The 15,707-nt window shown below is 52.5% G+C and overlaps 1 protein-coding gene across 4 annotated transcripts; it reads right to left on the reverse strand.

Moving 5' to 3' along the window:
• Nucleotides 1-1,778: 1,778 nt before the first annotated feature.
• Nucleotides 1,779-15,692, reverse strand: ZNF740 (zinc finger protein 740). Of its 4 annotated transcripts, none has more exons than XM_074935345.1 (7): nt 15,562-15,692; nt 13,856-14,096; nt 13,109-13,240; nt 12,825-12,915; nt 11,844-11,967; nt 10,645-10,763; nt 1,779-8,548 (listed from the first exon to the last, which is right to left on the reverse strand). In XM_074935345.1, the coding sequence occupies exons 3-7, from the start codon at nt 13,138-13,140 to the stop codon at nt 8,459-8,461; spliced, it is 456 nt and encodes a 151-aa protein (XP_074791446.1). In that variant the 5' UTR covers nt 13,141-13,240; nt 13,856-14,096; nt 15,562-15,692; the 3' UTR covers nt 1,779-8,458. The 4 variants fall into 4 exon arrangements, with proteins under 4 accessions (XP_074791446.1, XP_074791443.1, XP_074791445.1 ...); XM_074935342.1 differs by having other exon boundaries at nt 1,780-8,548; nt 12,829-12,915; XM_074935344.1 differs by having other exon boundaries at nt 1,780-8,548; nt 13,711-14,096.
• Nucleotides 15,693-15,707: the final 15 nt, after the last annotated feature.

A 15,707-nucleotide genomic window follows, 5' to 3' on the forward strand; every position in this document is an offset into this window, starting at 1 on the left:
GTCCTTGAGCTCCCGGCTGGGGAGGCCAGCCCCCCTCCCCTGCAGCCTCAGCTCACTATGCCGCCAGTGCTCTGGGTGGAGGGGCTGTGAGCTCCTGCCAGGCACTGTGGGGGTGTGGCTGGCTCCGGCTAGGTGGCGCAGCTGCCAGTCCTGGTGCTCTGAGCAGCACGGTACGGGGGCAGAGGGGTTGGATAAGGGGCAGAGGGTCCCAGGGGGTGGTTGGCTAGACGTGGGAGTCCTGGGGAGCCCGTCAGGGGACGGGGATCCCAGGAGGGGGCAAAGGGGATTGGATGGGTCAGGATTCTGAGGGGGGCAGGCTTCCCTACCTGGCCCTCCATACGTTTCAGAACCCTGCTGTGGCCCTCAGACCAAAAAGTTTGCCTGCCCCTGGTCTAGCAGCAGAAGCCTTTGTGCTTAAAGCTAAACGTTCAGGCCCACTGGCTTAAGGGCAATAGTGGAAAAACCTCTCTCCCTGGGCTAGGAGGGGGAGAAAAGGCCCCTGCTGGGTTAGCACCAGGGAAACTGGTACCTGTGTGTAGCTAATGGGGCCCTAGGGTTGAAATGAACAGGTGTGGGATTGTTCCCAGCCCTAGAGAAGCCAAGAGGACATAGTGGGGGTGGGGGCAGGGGCAGGTGCCCAAGTGGGGTTTGGTGTGAAGAGAGTCTGGGAGGAGGTTCTGTATATTTCCTCATTTCGGCAGCTTCCCATGCTCAAAAGCGGAACCTCCCTGCAATCGCGTCTGCTTTCCTGACATAAACAAGTGTCAAATCCCACAAACGCGGGGGGGGGGGGGGGAGAGGGCTACACAGCAGCAGGAGAGCCAGCCCCAGCTGCAGGCTGCTGCTCCATAGCACATGGGAGAGCGAAGGTCCCAGCTTGGAAGCCCCGTCAGCAGAGGGGGCAGGGAGGGCCCCGCAGGACAGAGGCTGCAGTGTTGGAAGTCAGGGAGCAAAGCTTCCCCCTTGCAGAGCAGGCAGTCAGAGAGAATCAAGGAGCAACGCCACCCAGGGCCACATCCTGTTACACGGCTGACAAACCCAAGGTACTGATTAAACACAGAAATTGTGACAGCGCATTACCCCAGTGCTCCGGACTGACCATGATTAGGCTCAGGAGGACATGCCAGACCCTCTCATAGCTAACTAGGCAACGAGATGCCAAAGAACCAGAAATGCTCCTCTAATCCCTAGCCACGCACCTTATGTCCTATCACACAAGGAGGGCCGGTACGCACTTTCCACCATCCTCGCTCCTGTAACCAATATTAATATCCACATTAGCTGACCCTGAGCCTTATGAAAAAGGAAAGTTGTGGCAGAAAGTTCCATGGGTTAATTAAAATCCATACTTACCATGGTGACAGCAGATTTTTGACCCTTTAGCTACTTGGGAGAAGTTCTTGGTTCACTGAAGCTTAAAGGCCAAGATTGTGTTATTTATTAGCTGTCTTATGGGAACACCTAGGAGCCCATTAGGCTAGAACATTTTCTAGAGTGACTAGTGATTGCAGGCATCCAACCCTGGACCCTTTTAATGGGGTCTGATGTCCAGAACATTAAGTATTTGCTCTATGAAAGCAAGGGCCCTCTAAAGAGCCTCACAGCTAAGCTCCCAAAAAATCACTACTCCCTTTTTTATAAGCCTTGACTGTATGCTACATGGGCTTTTTTTTTTTTTTTTTTTTTGCACTTCACTGCTGCTCAGACCAGGATCTGAGGCCCTAGAGAACCGAGATAAGAAGCAGAGTAGAGTTTAGAAAAGAAAAAACAAGTTTTTATTTAAATACTCTAAATAGGTCACAAAGGAACAGACACCACACTAATGGTAAAAAGATACAAGTTTATAACATCTTATAAAAACTACAGTTTAAAAGGGATTCTCATTTATCTCATCAGTAACACACGCTCCCCCCCACCCCCATCGCAAAATAAGTATATTTAATTAAAAAAAAAAAACGACAAGTAAGCCAGCCATGGGACTTTCCAGATATCACTCAGCTCGGATTCACTAACAGGAGAGTTCTTGGTCCATCTGTCAAAACAGTAGTTCTGGGACAACTCAGGGGCCACTTTGCGCCTGCCTTCAGGGATCAGTCACGCCACAGTGTGGCTAGTGCGACTGTGTTCATTCTGCTTGTGAAGAACACCTGGGCAGCCATGCCCTTCTTGTTCACACACACTCCTTGACTCAAGGGCAGGCCAGGGTGTGCGTGTGTGTGTGGAATCTCTCTCACACTTAGCTGGTGGCATGGTTTCCAATCCCTGCACCTTTGGGGGCTCATGCCAGAAAACACCCCTCACTGCAGCCAGGCGCGTGGTTTTCTGTCTGGGTGATTTTTAAATGCTCACGAAGTGGGGAAGAAGTTATCCTGGCTGGAGCTGGGAAATGGCATGATCAAGGTCTAATAATGCACATGAACACTACTCTACAGCTAACCTCTTCCCTGGGCCGTTCCAGATATGGGCCTCACCTGAGAAGACATCTGAACACAAATCAGACCAGAGTCTGGTGAACTTGTCATGCACGCACACTAGAGAGCAGGGTCCCATCTCTGAAATACACACTCAGACACAGTCTCCTTCCCCCCTACCCCCAACCTGCCACCAGACGTGGGCTCATGTGGATATAGATGCTACAGGAAAAATGAGTTTTACATGGGTGCACAAGGAGATGAAGTGCCCATTTGCACTCCACTCCAGAGAACCAGCCAACCCGACGCCTATGACTCCGCAACTCACATGCTTTTCAGCCATGGAGGGGCTGGGGGTAGTTGCATTACTGTGGCTGCACCAGTGCCAATGCACCATGCTGTGACAGTAAGGGGCTTGCAAGAGCACGGTTTACCCTAGCTTGAAAGCAGGGGAAGCCCCGAATTGCACCAGAAAAATGTTTACAGTGGAGGGTTGTATTGTTTTAACTACACTCCCCAGCACAGATGAGGTGTTGACACGCCTCTTTGCTACAGTCAAGTTAGAAGCCAATTTTAAACATCGTCTTGTGTGTGTTACTAGAACTGACAACTTTTCAGTAGATTTATTTTGGAGTGCCGGTGCTAGCCAGATTGCCCTTTTGCACCCAGCTCAGACAGGGAAACTTTTGTTTCTCGTCAGTTTCAGTTGTGTTCCTTGTCAGTTTCACTGCCCCCACCTTTCTCATGCTAATTCCGCTGTAAACCAGCTAGGAAGAATAAACTCATAGTCACGAAACATCTGTCAATATTACTCTTTATCCCAGGGCATAGCTTGTTAAGGGCTTGTGTATAAGGGGAAACTAAGGAAAATTAATCCTAATTAAAGGTGTGAATTTATAGTGAATTAGTTAAACTGCATTAAATCCCTGGGTGAATGCTCTTATTCAGAATTAAAGTGGTCTTCATTCAATTGATCTTAATTCACTCTGGAATGTCATGACAGGTTACTTTTAAGAGCATTTAAAAATAAAACAAATGTTCAAATCACCATAAGTCACTAATTTATAGATATAAAACTGAACACTTTTTCCATGTATCAGCTGAGGGGGTTTGCAGAGCATGAGCCATAGGTGAATCCAATGAGCCTCTTAGCCCCAGACCCATATTTTTTTACTGGGAATGGAAATACCTCTGCAGAGATGGTTTAGAAAAAGAAGCCCCAGCTGCAAACAATTTGACCTTCAGGTTTCAAAACAGCTGCAGCTTCTATACTGCACTGGCAACCTGCAGCGTCAGCTAGATGGACGAACCCTTTCTCTAGCACACTGTGTGCATGCATCAGCTACTCAAGGAAAAGGACGGTCTATAGCAGCAGTGACACCAGTAGCTCTGCAGTAGCTCCTCACCACCAGGTCAAAAAACAGGTTTTGAGAAAAACCCCAGCCACACAGACCACACACGCATCGAACTCTGCAACACTCAACGCAGGCAGCTTCAGGCCCTCAGAGGATCTGAGCAGTGAGGCTCCCACCCAACAGTTTCCCATAATTTAGGGGTCTCTGCCCCAGACCACAGGTGTTCCATCCGCTATGAAAGTTCAAAACCAAGAGTGAGTTTGTCTTCTAAACCAGCATCTGGTTTAACCGAACTAACCGTTTGCCAACACCCTTTTGCCAGTAGTACTACAGGATAGCTTGTACTGCCCCCTGGTGCTGGGCAGAAGTACAGCCCGATTGTAACAGGCGGCCAACCAATCTCACGTCACAGCCAACGCCCCAAGATCCACCGCAGCAGTTCTACATAGAAGATTTGTGTTCCAATAGTAAAACTTCATACTTCTTTCTGCAAAAGTGAGTCAGTATAATTAGTGCAGGGAGAACACAGATACGGAGCAGTACTCTGCCCAGGGTCAGTGTCAGAGCTGGGCCTAGAACCCACGACCTTCTGACTTCCAGTCGATTGCCTTACTCATTGGGTGGGGTCAGGAGAATAAATAGCAACAGCAAAACACACAACGGGACATCCCATTTCAGCCACTATTGCCAAGGGGCAAAGGAGCCAGGGCTGAACAGACAATCACGCCTGTTTGGAAGAGAATCTTAAGTCTAGGATTAAAGGCTTTTCTGGTGATGTTCTCCAGGCCAAGATACTTCACGTTAACGCCTTTAGGCTTTCAGTGTTGACCCCACCCATGAAAACCCGTTCTACAGATGTGAGACACTGTCAACGAGGTATCCTTGAAAGAGGTCAGGATTTCTGGGGGCCCAAAAGAATGATAGGCCAACTCTCTGTAGGAGCCAGATACTAGTCCCTCAGCGATGCTGATGTTTTGATATGATAAGGGGCTAGGTAAAGCGGATTTCAGCTCCCTTCACCACAACACAGGGGTGTGGAAGGCAGGGAATCTCCTTTTACCAAATAAAGAGGGTGTAAAAAGAGTCTTATCAGCTTCTCTGAGGGGCAGGAAACGTTGAGAGTTCCTTTAAATTCCATCATCGGTGAAAGAGCAGGGAAAGACTCGTGCAAAAGTGACTTGTCTCCTTCTCCATCAGCTTTGACCCGACTGGACCAGCTAGAATGGTAATCACCAGTGGTTGGCCTGGAAGCTGCTTCCATACAACACTCCTGCAACCTTATGCCCCACAGCCAGGTTGCAAGGCCCAACACTGTTCAAACAGCCTCCATCTCTTCTGTCCAGGACAGCTTGGCCCATGGGCCTGTGGTGGAAGTGTCCTGAACTTCCTTCCCTGCTGTGCCAACCCAGGTGCTGCCAACATGGAACTCCCAGCTGAGAAGCTAGCCAGTCACCCATCCCATTGCTCCCCACAATGGAGCCACAGGCATTCTGCCTAGTGTGATTCCGAGTGACAGAATCAACGGGGCTTCCAGCGCTTCCTTGGGGAAGACTATGCCTCAGTCTAACCGACCCCATGGTCGCCAGCAGCCTCTGCTTTGATTCCAGCCAACACCCAGAAGCTCCAGACATACAACGGGGTGTGATTTTCTCGGGCAGGGAGACTGAAAAGGAACAATTCCAAGTCAAGGTTGCAGGGGCCTGACCGAGAATCATGCAAATGGCACCAAAAATGAACCATTCTGAAACGGTCTCCAAGAGGCGGCCTGCCTTTAACAGGCAGCAGGAGCGGATCACGGAGCGTTGTAATTAACACTCCGCTCTTCCATTCTGTGCGGTTACAAGCAGAGCCTGCGTTTGTCTGGCCAAGAGGCAGAGGATGCCCATTTAATCTCTCCCAACAACAAAGTATGTTAGATACAAGCAGGAAATTGGACCATTGTGATTTCAGGATCTAAGGAGCTCAAGTGCCCTGAACTCACAGCTCCAGATGGACTCAGGGGAAAGGTAGTGTTTGACACCTGGGAAAGACAACCCAGGCTACCAGGTTCTACTCTAGCCGTTCCCCAAAGGAGACCACAGTGCATATGCAGACGCTGTACTCCACCGGGGAGAGATTTGGACGAAGGGCACTGCTCGAGTAAAGCATTCATACTGGTGTATCCAGCATGCAGGTGTGGAGAGCACGTGGCTGTCGAGATTCTACAGAACCAACCAAGGCCAAGCCAGGGTGCCCTGTCCTGCGCAGGGAAAGACACAGAACTCTGTTCTCTTTGGAAACTGGCTTTCAGTCCCATCTTTGAGGGACCGGGGAAGGCAGAGCAGAATCTGGCAGCAAGGAGCATTGCAAATCTCCCCCGACAGAGTGTCTCATCGAGATATTTGGGTAAAGGGGAAAAACAAAAACATCCAAGATAGAAACCCATTCCTATTTCCTTAGTGCGCGAGCGCATGGGGTTGGGGTGGGGGGGGGAGATGAGAGAGAAGGATGAGCAGCTGTGGGGCAAGGGAGGCTGAAAGGACCTAGAGACCCAAGGGAACATAGCAGCAAGTTGACCTTCTGTCTCCATCTCGCTAACATTAGCAGAGCCCCCGCTGGCCTAAGATAAACGTAGGAAGTATCTACCTTCGCCGGACAAGGCCAAGCTGCACCAGTGCAGAGCGCACTCTGCTGCTGGGAAAAGCTGCTACAGAAAGGATTTTATTTTGGTATGTAGCTAGCTACATGGAGGGCAATGGTGGGGGGGCTGCATGATTTGAACTAAGAAGGGACAGAGCCACTGACATTTTAAAGAGCATTTTGGTCATTTCCCAAGGGCACTTTGCTGCAGTGTCACTGATGCTCAGAAAGCCGAGTCCAGATTCTCACTGCCCTGTGTAACCTTCCCCTATGCTCTGCTCCCCCTTGCCCCAGAAGAATTACCAGGGCACCAAATGACATCTTGGGGCAGAAACAGGACATTTGAGCTGCAGTGATGCCAGCTGCTCTGCACAGAGACCAAGCTTAGCTCGACCTAGGCTATGGGTCATCTGGGTGGGTCATCCTAGACAGGGACATCTGGGTGGGGCTCCTGCAGGGGGAGTGGAAGACAAGGCGCAGACGGGAACAACATCTTCCTTCCCCACACGTTTGTTACCAGCCGGGAAAGGTCTGATCTTCAGCGGACACTCGCTGGGCCTGAGTTTTCAGATGCAGGGTATGAATGTGCGTTGGGAGCCAAGAGGGGGATTTGGGGAGGCAGAGTCGTCACTTTGGTAACAGGCTTTTTCTGGCTTGCAACACTCAGGGCTCTTGCGCATGGCTGGGGAGCCTGGCCCCCTCCCTCATGCTCATAGTTTCTGTTTCTTTCAGAAGAGGAAGTTTAACTGCCTTTCCCTGCAGGTCTCTTTAGCTGTTTCTAGCTCTCTCTGAACTGTGCAGTTGCTCCTGGGCCACTGGAGAGTTGCCAGAGAGATCACAGTTTATTTAAGTGGTGTCCACCCCCAAGTGGGCAGGGCACTAAGGTACTGGAAGTGAAATCAGAGTGGGTTACATTTCCCCCCCAAATCCACAACAGACACTGCAAAGATCCATTGCTGGCTAGCCCTCGGGGTCAAACACAAAGGGGTAGATCTTATCCCAAACTACAAAGCAACTGAAAGCCTTCCTGAACATGAGCCAATCCTGGCAGCATTTGAGGCAAGAACATTTCCGAAAAAGCCAGATTATGGGTTGCTGCCTTGAACCAGACTAGGATCTGAATTCAAGGGGGCACAGGGACATGTGGTAATGTGATCACCCCAAGCACCCTCACATACACACACACTGGGGCCAAGGAAGGAGGACAGCCTCTTGCAGAAGCCGTTCCCCCCCAGCCATGGGCTGTATACCCCGCATCACTGCCTGTCATCAGGGGTTTGGGTGTTGCTAAGAGACATTCAGATTCCATGCGGGTTCACCCCTGACACGTGTGCAACAGCTGCTCACCCAACACCATTTCATAAGATACTGATCGCACGAGTTGCTGGGTGTCACAAGAGTTTCAACGGAGCCCCTGCAATGGTGCACTCTCCTCCCTCCCCCTCCAATGTCCCCGCTCGTTTCTTGAAGGTGGAAAGAGCAGGAGGAAACTCTGTTACAAAATCAGACACCCTAGAAATAAAAGCTCCGCAGACCTCAGAACCAAGCTCTCGGCTGAGATGAGTTTCTGCATTTCACACCTGAACCAAAATCCTCCACAGCTGCTTCTTATAATCCACCGCTTTGTTGGTCTCTTCCGGTGAGACTGGTTATAAAAAGAGAGTCAGAAGAACACCACAGTTGATTTCCACCCCGCTATATTTCATACCTGTGAGCTCTGCCTGGGCGTGAGCTGGTTGATCAGGTGATGGCAAGTGTTAAGAGTTTGAGGCGAGTGTAGCTAGCTTTGCCCTGTTGTCCCCCGAAGCCTTTCCTGAGAGGCAAATGGTGATACTTCAAAAACAAACCAATGGAAAAGAAGGTTTATACACAGCTGCCTGTGGCTTCTGCTGGTTGGGTAGAGATTCCAGATCATCCTCATCTTATTTACAGTGTCCGGACCCCATCTGAGAGTCTAGGAGAGTCCTCAGCTCTGCCCCACCTTGGCCGGCGGAGCAGGAGCAGGCAAAACCAGACACAGAAAACTGAAAATCCTGTCCACTTCCTAGCTTCTCCGACGCATCGCCCTGGCTCCTAAAGCAGCAGCTGCGAGTCAGGGGTTTTGGTCTGGCAGCCCTGGCACATTCGTTTGTGTCTAAGCAGCCGATCTGTCCTGGAGAAGCTCTGCGAAAGATGGAGAAGAGAGAAGGGAGTTATTGCAACATCAAATCCAGCCAATAAGAAAAGCACCAATGCAGGGCAGCGTGCGCTGTTGGAGTCTGTTATGGGAACGGCACGACCAATCTTTGGAGCTAAGAAAGACTCCTAGGACAGCAAGGCACGGCTAGATTCTCTGCTGAGCATGGGGAGCTGGAGTCAGGTCCAGCTCCCCCACATTCGGGGTGCTTTGTGCTGACCCCTGCCCAAGTTATAGTAGTCTGAGGGCTGCTCTTGCTTACACAACTGGCCTAGGGTCGTTTAGGCCATTGGTTTTCAAACCGTGGGTCGCGGCAGCTCTGGTCAGCACCACCGAACGGGCCGTTAAAAGTCCTGTCGGCTGTGCTGCCCGGCTAAGGCAGGCTAGTCCCTACCTGTTCCAACACTGCGCTGCACCCCAGAAGCGGCCAGCAGCAGGTCTGGCTCCTAGGCAGGGGGGCCACAGGGCTCTGTGCTCTGCCCCCATCCTGAGCACTGGCTCTGCACTCCCAGTGGCTGGTGCTCAGGGCAGGGGCAGAGCACGGAGCTGTACCTGCTGCTGGCTGCTTCTGGGGGTGCAGCACGGTCCGCAGTGCCAGGACAGGTGGGAAGCCTGCCTTAGCACCCCTGCTGCTGAACAGGAGCCGCAGGAGGTAAGCCTGTGTCCCCAACCCCCTGCCCTCAGCTCCCCCCCCCAAACCCGGAGCCCCTTCCTGCACCTCAAACCCCTCATCCCCAGCCCCAGCCCAGAGCCCTGACCCCCTCCTACATCCCAACCCCCTGCCACAGCCCTGAGCCCCTGTCAAACCCAGAGCCCCCTCCTTCACCCCAAGCCCCTCATTCCCAGCCCAGAGCCCTGACCCCCCTCCCACACTCCAACCCCTCGCCACAGCCCAGAGCACCCTCCCATACCCTGAACCCTCATTCCTGGTCCCACCCTGCTGCCCTCACCTCAACACTCTGCCCCAGCCCTGAGCCCCTCCCTCACCCCCAGCTCTGTTGGGTCATGAGCATCAACAATTTTCTTCAACTGGGTCACCAGAAAAAAAAAAGTTTGAAAACCATTGACTTCGGCAGTGAAAGGTTAGCACAGCCATGTCCCATCCCTACTCTCTACCCCAGCTTTTAATTACCCCTGGGTGGGTCCCCTAACTTCTCTCATGGGAATTCCCCACTGGCTGTTTTCAGCCAGTATCCAACCTCTTTTGCACTGTTTGAGGAGCACAAGGGGCCGGATGGTAACCAAGGACCTGGCCCAGTGCCCAGCCACGCTGCTCAGCTGACCGAGCCGGTGTCTAGAGAGAAGAGACAGCCCCACATGGTTAAGCAGTTCGCTGTTCTGCTCTGCTGGGTGGGAACCTGGAGTCTAACCCAGCTCTGACACCGACTCTGCAAGACAGCTGGGCCAACAGCTTCCATGCGTGGCTACCAACTCGGGGGTGCCTCTGTTTCGGGGAAGCCATCCCGGGTGGCTGCTGGGCACTGCAATCCCAGCAGAAGTCCAGGAGAGCTGGCGGAGCTCACAGCTAGATAATGGAGGGACCCTAAAAGAGCAGCGATTTCTGACCTTAAACCCTTCGCAATCCCCTACTTCCCAGGGGGCTGCGGGAGGCTTTGCTCATGCCTCTGCAGCGCTAGGAAGATGAGCCATGCTCTGTGGGCCCTAGGCACAGACCTGCACTGCTAGGGACAGACCAAAAGCAGCACCAAGCAGATTTGACGGGCCCAGAGTGAACCAGGAATGAATTCCCGGCAAGCCCTCATCCAGGCTGTTCGTAGGAGGACGCTGGTTCTGATAGGAAGGAAGTGGCTTCCCCCGCTGTGCGCGCACAGATCTGAGCATGCTAGCTCCCAGTGATAAGACACCGTCCTGCTCCGGGAAACCACAGAGCCTGGCGGCGCGAGACCAGGCCCTTCCGAGTACAGAGCCTGGGCTGATGCCTCTTCCCAGGAAGGGGCATCTCCTCCCCACACCCAGCTGCTGCAGGAGTAACCCTTGCAGGCCGTGGGTGGGGGAGTGTCTGCAGCAAAGCGACCCCACCCCTTGCTCGGTGGCGTGCCTGGCTGGTGGGGGGGGTGGTTACCTGCATGCAGCGCTCGCACTGGTAGGGCTTTTCGCCACTGTGCACGCGTTTGTGGCGCTCCAGGTGGTACTTCTGGATGAAGCGCATGTCACACAGATCGCACTCGAACGGCTTCTCCCCTGGGGAAGAGCAGAAGGGGCTGTGATAGGGAGGCTTGTACTGCCCACTGCCCGCCCCCCTCCCCCCAATCGCTGGCACGCAGCCCCATGCCACCGCCTGGCTCCGAATCCCCACTGTCCTGCATGACCCAGCCTTACCCTAGACCCCCACGCCAGTCCGTTTGCCTTGCATCTCCGCCCCCGTCTCCTACTGTGCCCCCCACTTACCCTATCAATAATGCCACTTCGAACCACCTCTCCTCTTCATTTCCCTTTCCTAGTCCTGTCTCCACGCCTTCCTCTGTGCTGCCCCCTACCCATGGGCAGCCTCTTAACCCATTTGCAAAGCCGCTGCATTCTCCCCATTCAGTGCTGCCCCCAGACGGAAAGATCATTCACCAGGCTGGTCTGCATCAACTGATCAAGAGGTGCCTGCCCCACAACGGAGTAAGCATCTGATCTCGTGGCTGTGGCACTTTGTCGCTGCATCACACGCCACTTTCCCTTGAAAACTCACCAGGACAGAGATGGATTTAATCCCGCACAGCATCCCCTCTGCACAGCCTGTTTGGTCCCCCTCTTTTCTCTGATGTCACAGCCCCACCCTATTCTACGGCTCACAGCTCTCCGCAAGCTGGGCTGTTCGGGGCAAAGCAGCAGAAAAGCAAAGAGAGGTAGAGAGCTAGGGACAGAAGATCTTCCACCATCATGATCCAGGCTCTCAGCAAGGAACGGCTCATATGGCAACAGCTGCTTGCTCCTAGTCAGATCCAGTGGTAGCAGCTAGAATGCAATGCAGTGAAGGCACCACCTTTAAAGGTAGCATTCGCAAACTCTGCACCCAAGACCTAATGCCCAGGCAGGTACATGTTCTGAATTAAACATCGCTAGGACACTTGTGCCCTCTTGCAACCTTTTTGCTTAAAGAGCTGAGCTGTTTGATTAATAGAGCCCCTGCCCCCCCTGGAGCGCAGCTCAAGCTACAGATGCAGCTGGAGTTATGGATCAGCCTCTCAATGCTTCACCCCCGTTCTGCTTCTGAGCCAGAAGGCCCACAGCAGCCATCGGCAGAGCAAGACCCTCGCTCTCCTGGCTCTTTACCAGTATGGATGAGGATGTGTCTCTTGAGATGGTAGCTGCTCCGAAAGGCTCCGTAGCAGTGCTCACAAATAAAGTTCTTGGGGATTCTCAGCTGGAAGGAGCCGTTCTGCTCAATCACCATCACCTGTGAAGCACAGACAGACCCTCACCGTTCCAGCGTATGGCACAGCGAGCACATAACACTGCTCTAGGGTCAGGTTCTGCCAAACTATTCACCCCTTCCTACCCCCTTCCATTTGGTGATGTCCAAGCACTCCTGTGAACTCATCAGGGCAGGGACCATTTTTGTCATGTGTCTGTGCAGTGCCTAGCACAACAGGACTCCGGGGCCCCTAGCCACTGCATTAAAGATTGTGAAGCACTTTGAGATCTCCCGATGAAAAGCTCTACGTAAGAGGTAGGTACCATGATTACTGCTACAATATAAATAGTTTAGCCTCCCAATCCTCCTAGAAGGTAAGAAGGAAGATTAAGACACCGAGAGGTTAAAGGATATGCTTGTGAACATGCAGCAAGCCTATGGCAGGTCCAAGGACAGAACTCAGGAGTTCTGATTCCAAGTCCCATTGCTTTACCCACAAGACCACTCTTCCCATTTTAGCAGAGATTCTTCTTGCAGGTGAGACGGGTTCAGTACTGCAGGGAGAGCTAGTATCTGCCACATGATGTGAGTTCACATTTTGGTTTGATGGTATCGTGTGTCCCTGCCCCACCTTTACCCCAGTGTCACTCTTGGAGCCTGTGAATTCATTTCTCGCCTTCAAGGTGCTGGGCCCTCAAGGCTGAACAGTGTGATCACGAGGAGCTGGAGGCCTGAGCCGCGTGATTGTTTGAAGCTAAACACCTGAAATGCTCTGCTGTCTGAGAAACAGGCAACAATGCCAACAGCTCACTCAGAAAGACAGGTTGGCCCTGAGCGTAAGACTTCATAAGGCAGCCCCATCTGCCCCACTCCTCCGTGACCATATGACGGACGATTACCTGCCTTTTTAATGGTCTTTTTTGGCTGCGATGCTTCTGCTGGCTCTGCCTCTTTACGGCTGCGAGATTTCTCACTCTCCTGGCGGAGACCCTTAAGGAGAGAAAACAGGGGTCAGTTCTTTCCCTGTGTTCATTTCCAGAGTCCCTTGCCCCCCAGAATCCTCTGGAGACACCCTGAGCCATTACATTTAGACACCCCCCCCTACTGTCATTGACATGACTAGAGAGATGGTGATGGGGCAGGATCAGGGTGGAGATAATACCTGTAACAGCTCCCCACATACCAGCATGTTCGGGCTGTTCCCTCTCTCTCCATTCTCTGTCTGCTTGGAGCTCTGTTTTGGCATCATCTTCTTGCTGGCAACAGTTGGCACGAGGCACACCCCAGAGAGGCCCTCACAGGCCAGGAGGCTCGCCTAAGAGACGAGACAAACAACCATGAAAGATGCAGGGTTGAGCCGAGCTTAGCCAGCCAGCCATAACCTAACCAGCCACTGCCCAAACATGCCAGTGCCCTCTATCAGACATAGTCAGCTACATGTCCAACTACACCACCCTCTGGTGGCTGGAGGTCTACAAAGTGGATCTATAAATTAACACTATGGTAGCGAATGGGAGAGTTCCCTTGAGCTTAAGGAGTGCAATGTTTTGGGAGCAAGCATTCCAGTATTGTGGTGTTGTGCCTGCAACCGTGTTGGCTGCACATACTTAGCTTCCTGTTTAATTCAGCAGATACCCCGTTTGATCAGAACTACATTGTTTGTGTTATGTACTTCTACCCGTTGTCACTGTGGGTCACCAAGGGTTCTACAGCCCATTCAGCTTGACAGTCACCTCCCAGTGACGTTGCATTCCTGTTACAGATGGGAAAATTGGGGCTCATTACCTGAGCCATCTTGTCTGTCTGTCCTCAACAAACGGATTGTAACAATTCTTTAGCCTTAATTCTCTCCCAGGAAAGAATTTTACGATTAGAAAGATTTTTTTTTTTTTTTTTCAGTTAATCATTTTTTGCTGGTCTTGTCCAGTACCCTCCACTTTGCCGACATCTTTCTGGATTCTGAGAGCCTGGAATCGTGTGTGGCGTTCTAAGGGAGTCTTCTCCCAGCACTGCCGGGAGCTGGAGAAGCTAGACGGAAAGGTAACTGACTGCACCGCTTTTACAGATGAATCATCCCAACCCTAGCCCTGCTTCTGGATGGATTCTGGATAAAGGGGGTTGATCGCCGTGCCTCGATATTGCTGTAGACACTTCTCTGGTTTAGTCTGAGCCTGTGAGTTTAAAAAAAGAAAAGAAGCATAACTGAATCAATTGACAAGGGATGGCTAGAGAAAGAAACTTCTTTATCTGTCAGTCAAAGCACTTTCATTCAAAGAGAACCCAGGCAAAATTAATTGCTTAATATTAGCAGAGGTTTTGCTGGAAGGTGGGGAGAAAACACATAATACTCTCTCTCCTGTTTATGTGCTTCTCTAAGCCCTGTGCAGACAGTTAGCCTTGACAACAACATTTTGCAGATGGGGAGACAGACAGAGAGCTAAAGTGGCTGGCCCCAGGTCACACAGTCAGAGCTGATAGTCGAAACCAGGAGTTATGACTCTCAGTGATCTGCCCTAACCTCTAGCCACACTCCCGTCCCAACGCTGGGAAGAGAACCTGGGAATCCTGACTGCCACCTTGTGTTCAAACACACCCCTTCATTCTTCGAATACCGACACATACAGAAAGGCTGCACTGGGTGCTCTTCCACATTATTATTTCGTAGTTCAGGAGAAAGTGTCTAGAAGTCATAACTTTCTATTCTTAGAAACAGGAAACATAAAATCTGACTCTGTAGTGCCAGGTGCCTGCTCTGCGATGCTGCATGGAAATACAGTGAGACTGCAAATGAGCAAGCAGTAGTGAACGTAACTGTGGATTGGTTTCAGAGTAGCAGCCGTGTTAGTCTGCATTCGCAAAAAGAAAAGGAGTACTTGTGGCACCTTAGAGACTCACAAATTTATTTGAGCATAAGCTTTCATGAGCTACAGCTCACTTCATCAGATGTGGATTGCGGTTCCTGTCCATGCATGCAGAAGTGGAGTGAGAGAGCAAGTCTGTGATTTGCAGGAAGAGCAACACACACATGGGTGTGAACTACTATGAGTGCGGAGACACAGTGCAGCACAAGTGAGGTCCGGTGCCTGAATCGGAGGAAGCAGGCACCACAATAGGTGCTCCATGTAGCATCCCAGAGCGCACACGGGGTAAGTGTGCACAAGCACCCAGGTTGTTGCAGGGGAGCACTGCTAAATACAAGTGCATCTGCACCATGCTCATGTGCAACAGCCCCAGCCTGTGCACAAGCGTGCAAAACCACAGCACGGGTGTGCAAGCATGCAGCTACGCCCAAGGCGGTGACCCAAGAGTGCAACGTTGCAGCCTGTGCTTGTGTCTGAGCGTGCAAGGCCTGAGCACGAGTGTGCGCACAAGCGCGTGGGGGGCGGGCAAGACCCAACGCCCACAAATGTGCAAGTCGCACCGCCGGGCGTGCAAGCGACCGCGCACGCGGGTAGGTGTAAGTGTGCAAACCACAGCCCCCGAGCGTGCAAGGGCCCCGGCGCGAGCGTACAAGCGCATGCGCGCAAGGCCGAGGCGCAGGGGGGTGCAAGGCCGGGCCGAGCCGGCTCCGGCCCCCTGAGGGGCGGGGCCCGTTGACCCCCGGGGCCCGCTGCCCGTCGGCTGCGGGGTCCGTACCTGGCTCAGCCGCTGCGGGCTCCAGGCTCCGCCGTTGCCTCCCTGCTCTCCCCCGGGAGACAAGTTTACAAACAGCGGCCCGAACCCTCTCGGCCGCCGCCGCTACCCCGGAACCGGAAGCGCTTGACACAGGGGTCACGTCCAGT

This window comes from Natator depressus, chromosome 20 (genome assembly GCF_965152275.1).
Source record: "Natator depressus isolate rNatDep1 chromosome 20, rNatDep2.hap1, whole genome shotgun sequence".
In the NCBI taxonomy this organism is placed as follows: Eukaryota; Metazoa; Chordata; order Testudines; family Cheloniidae; genus Natator; species Natator depressus.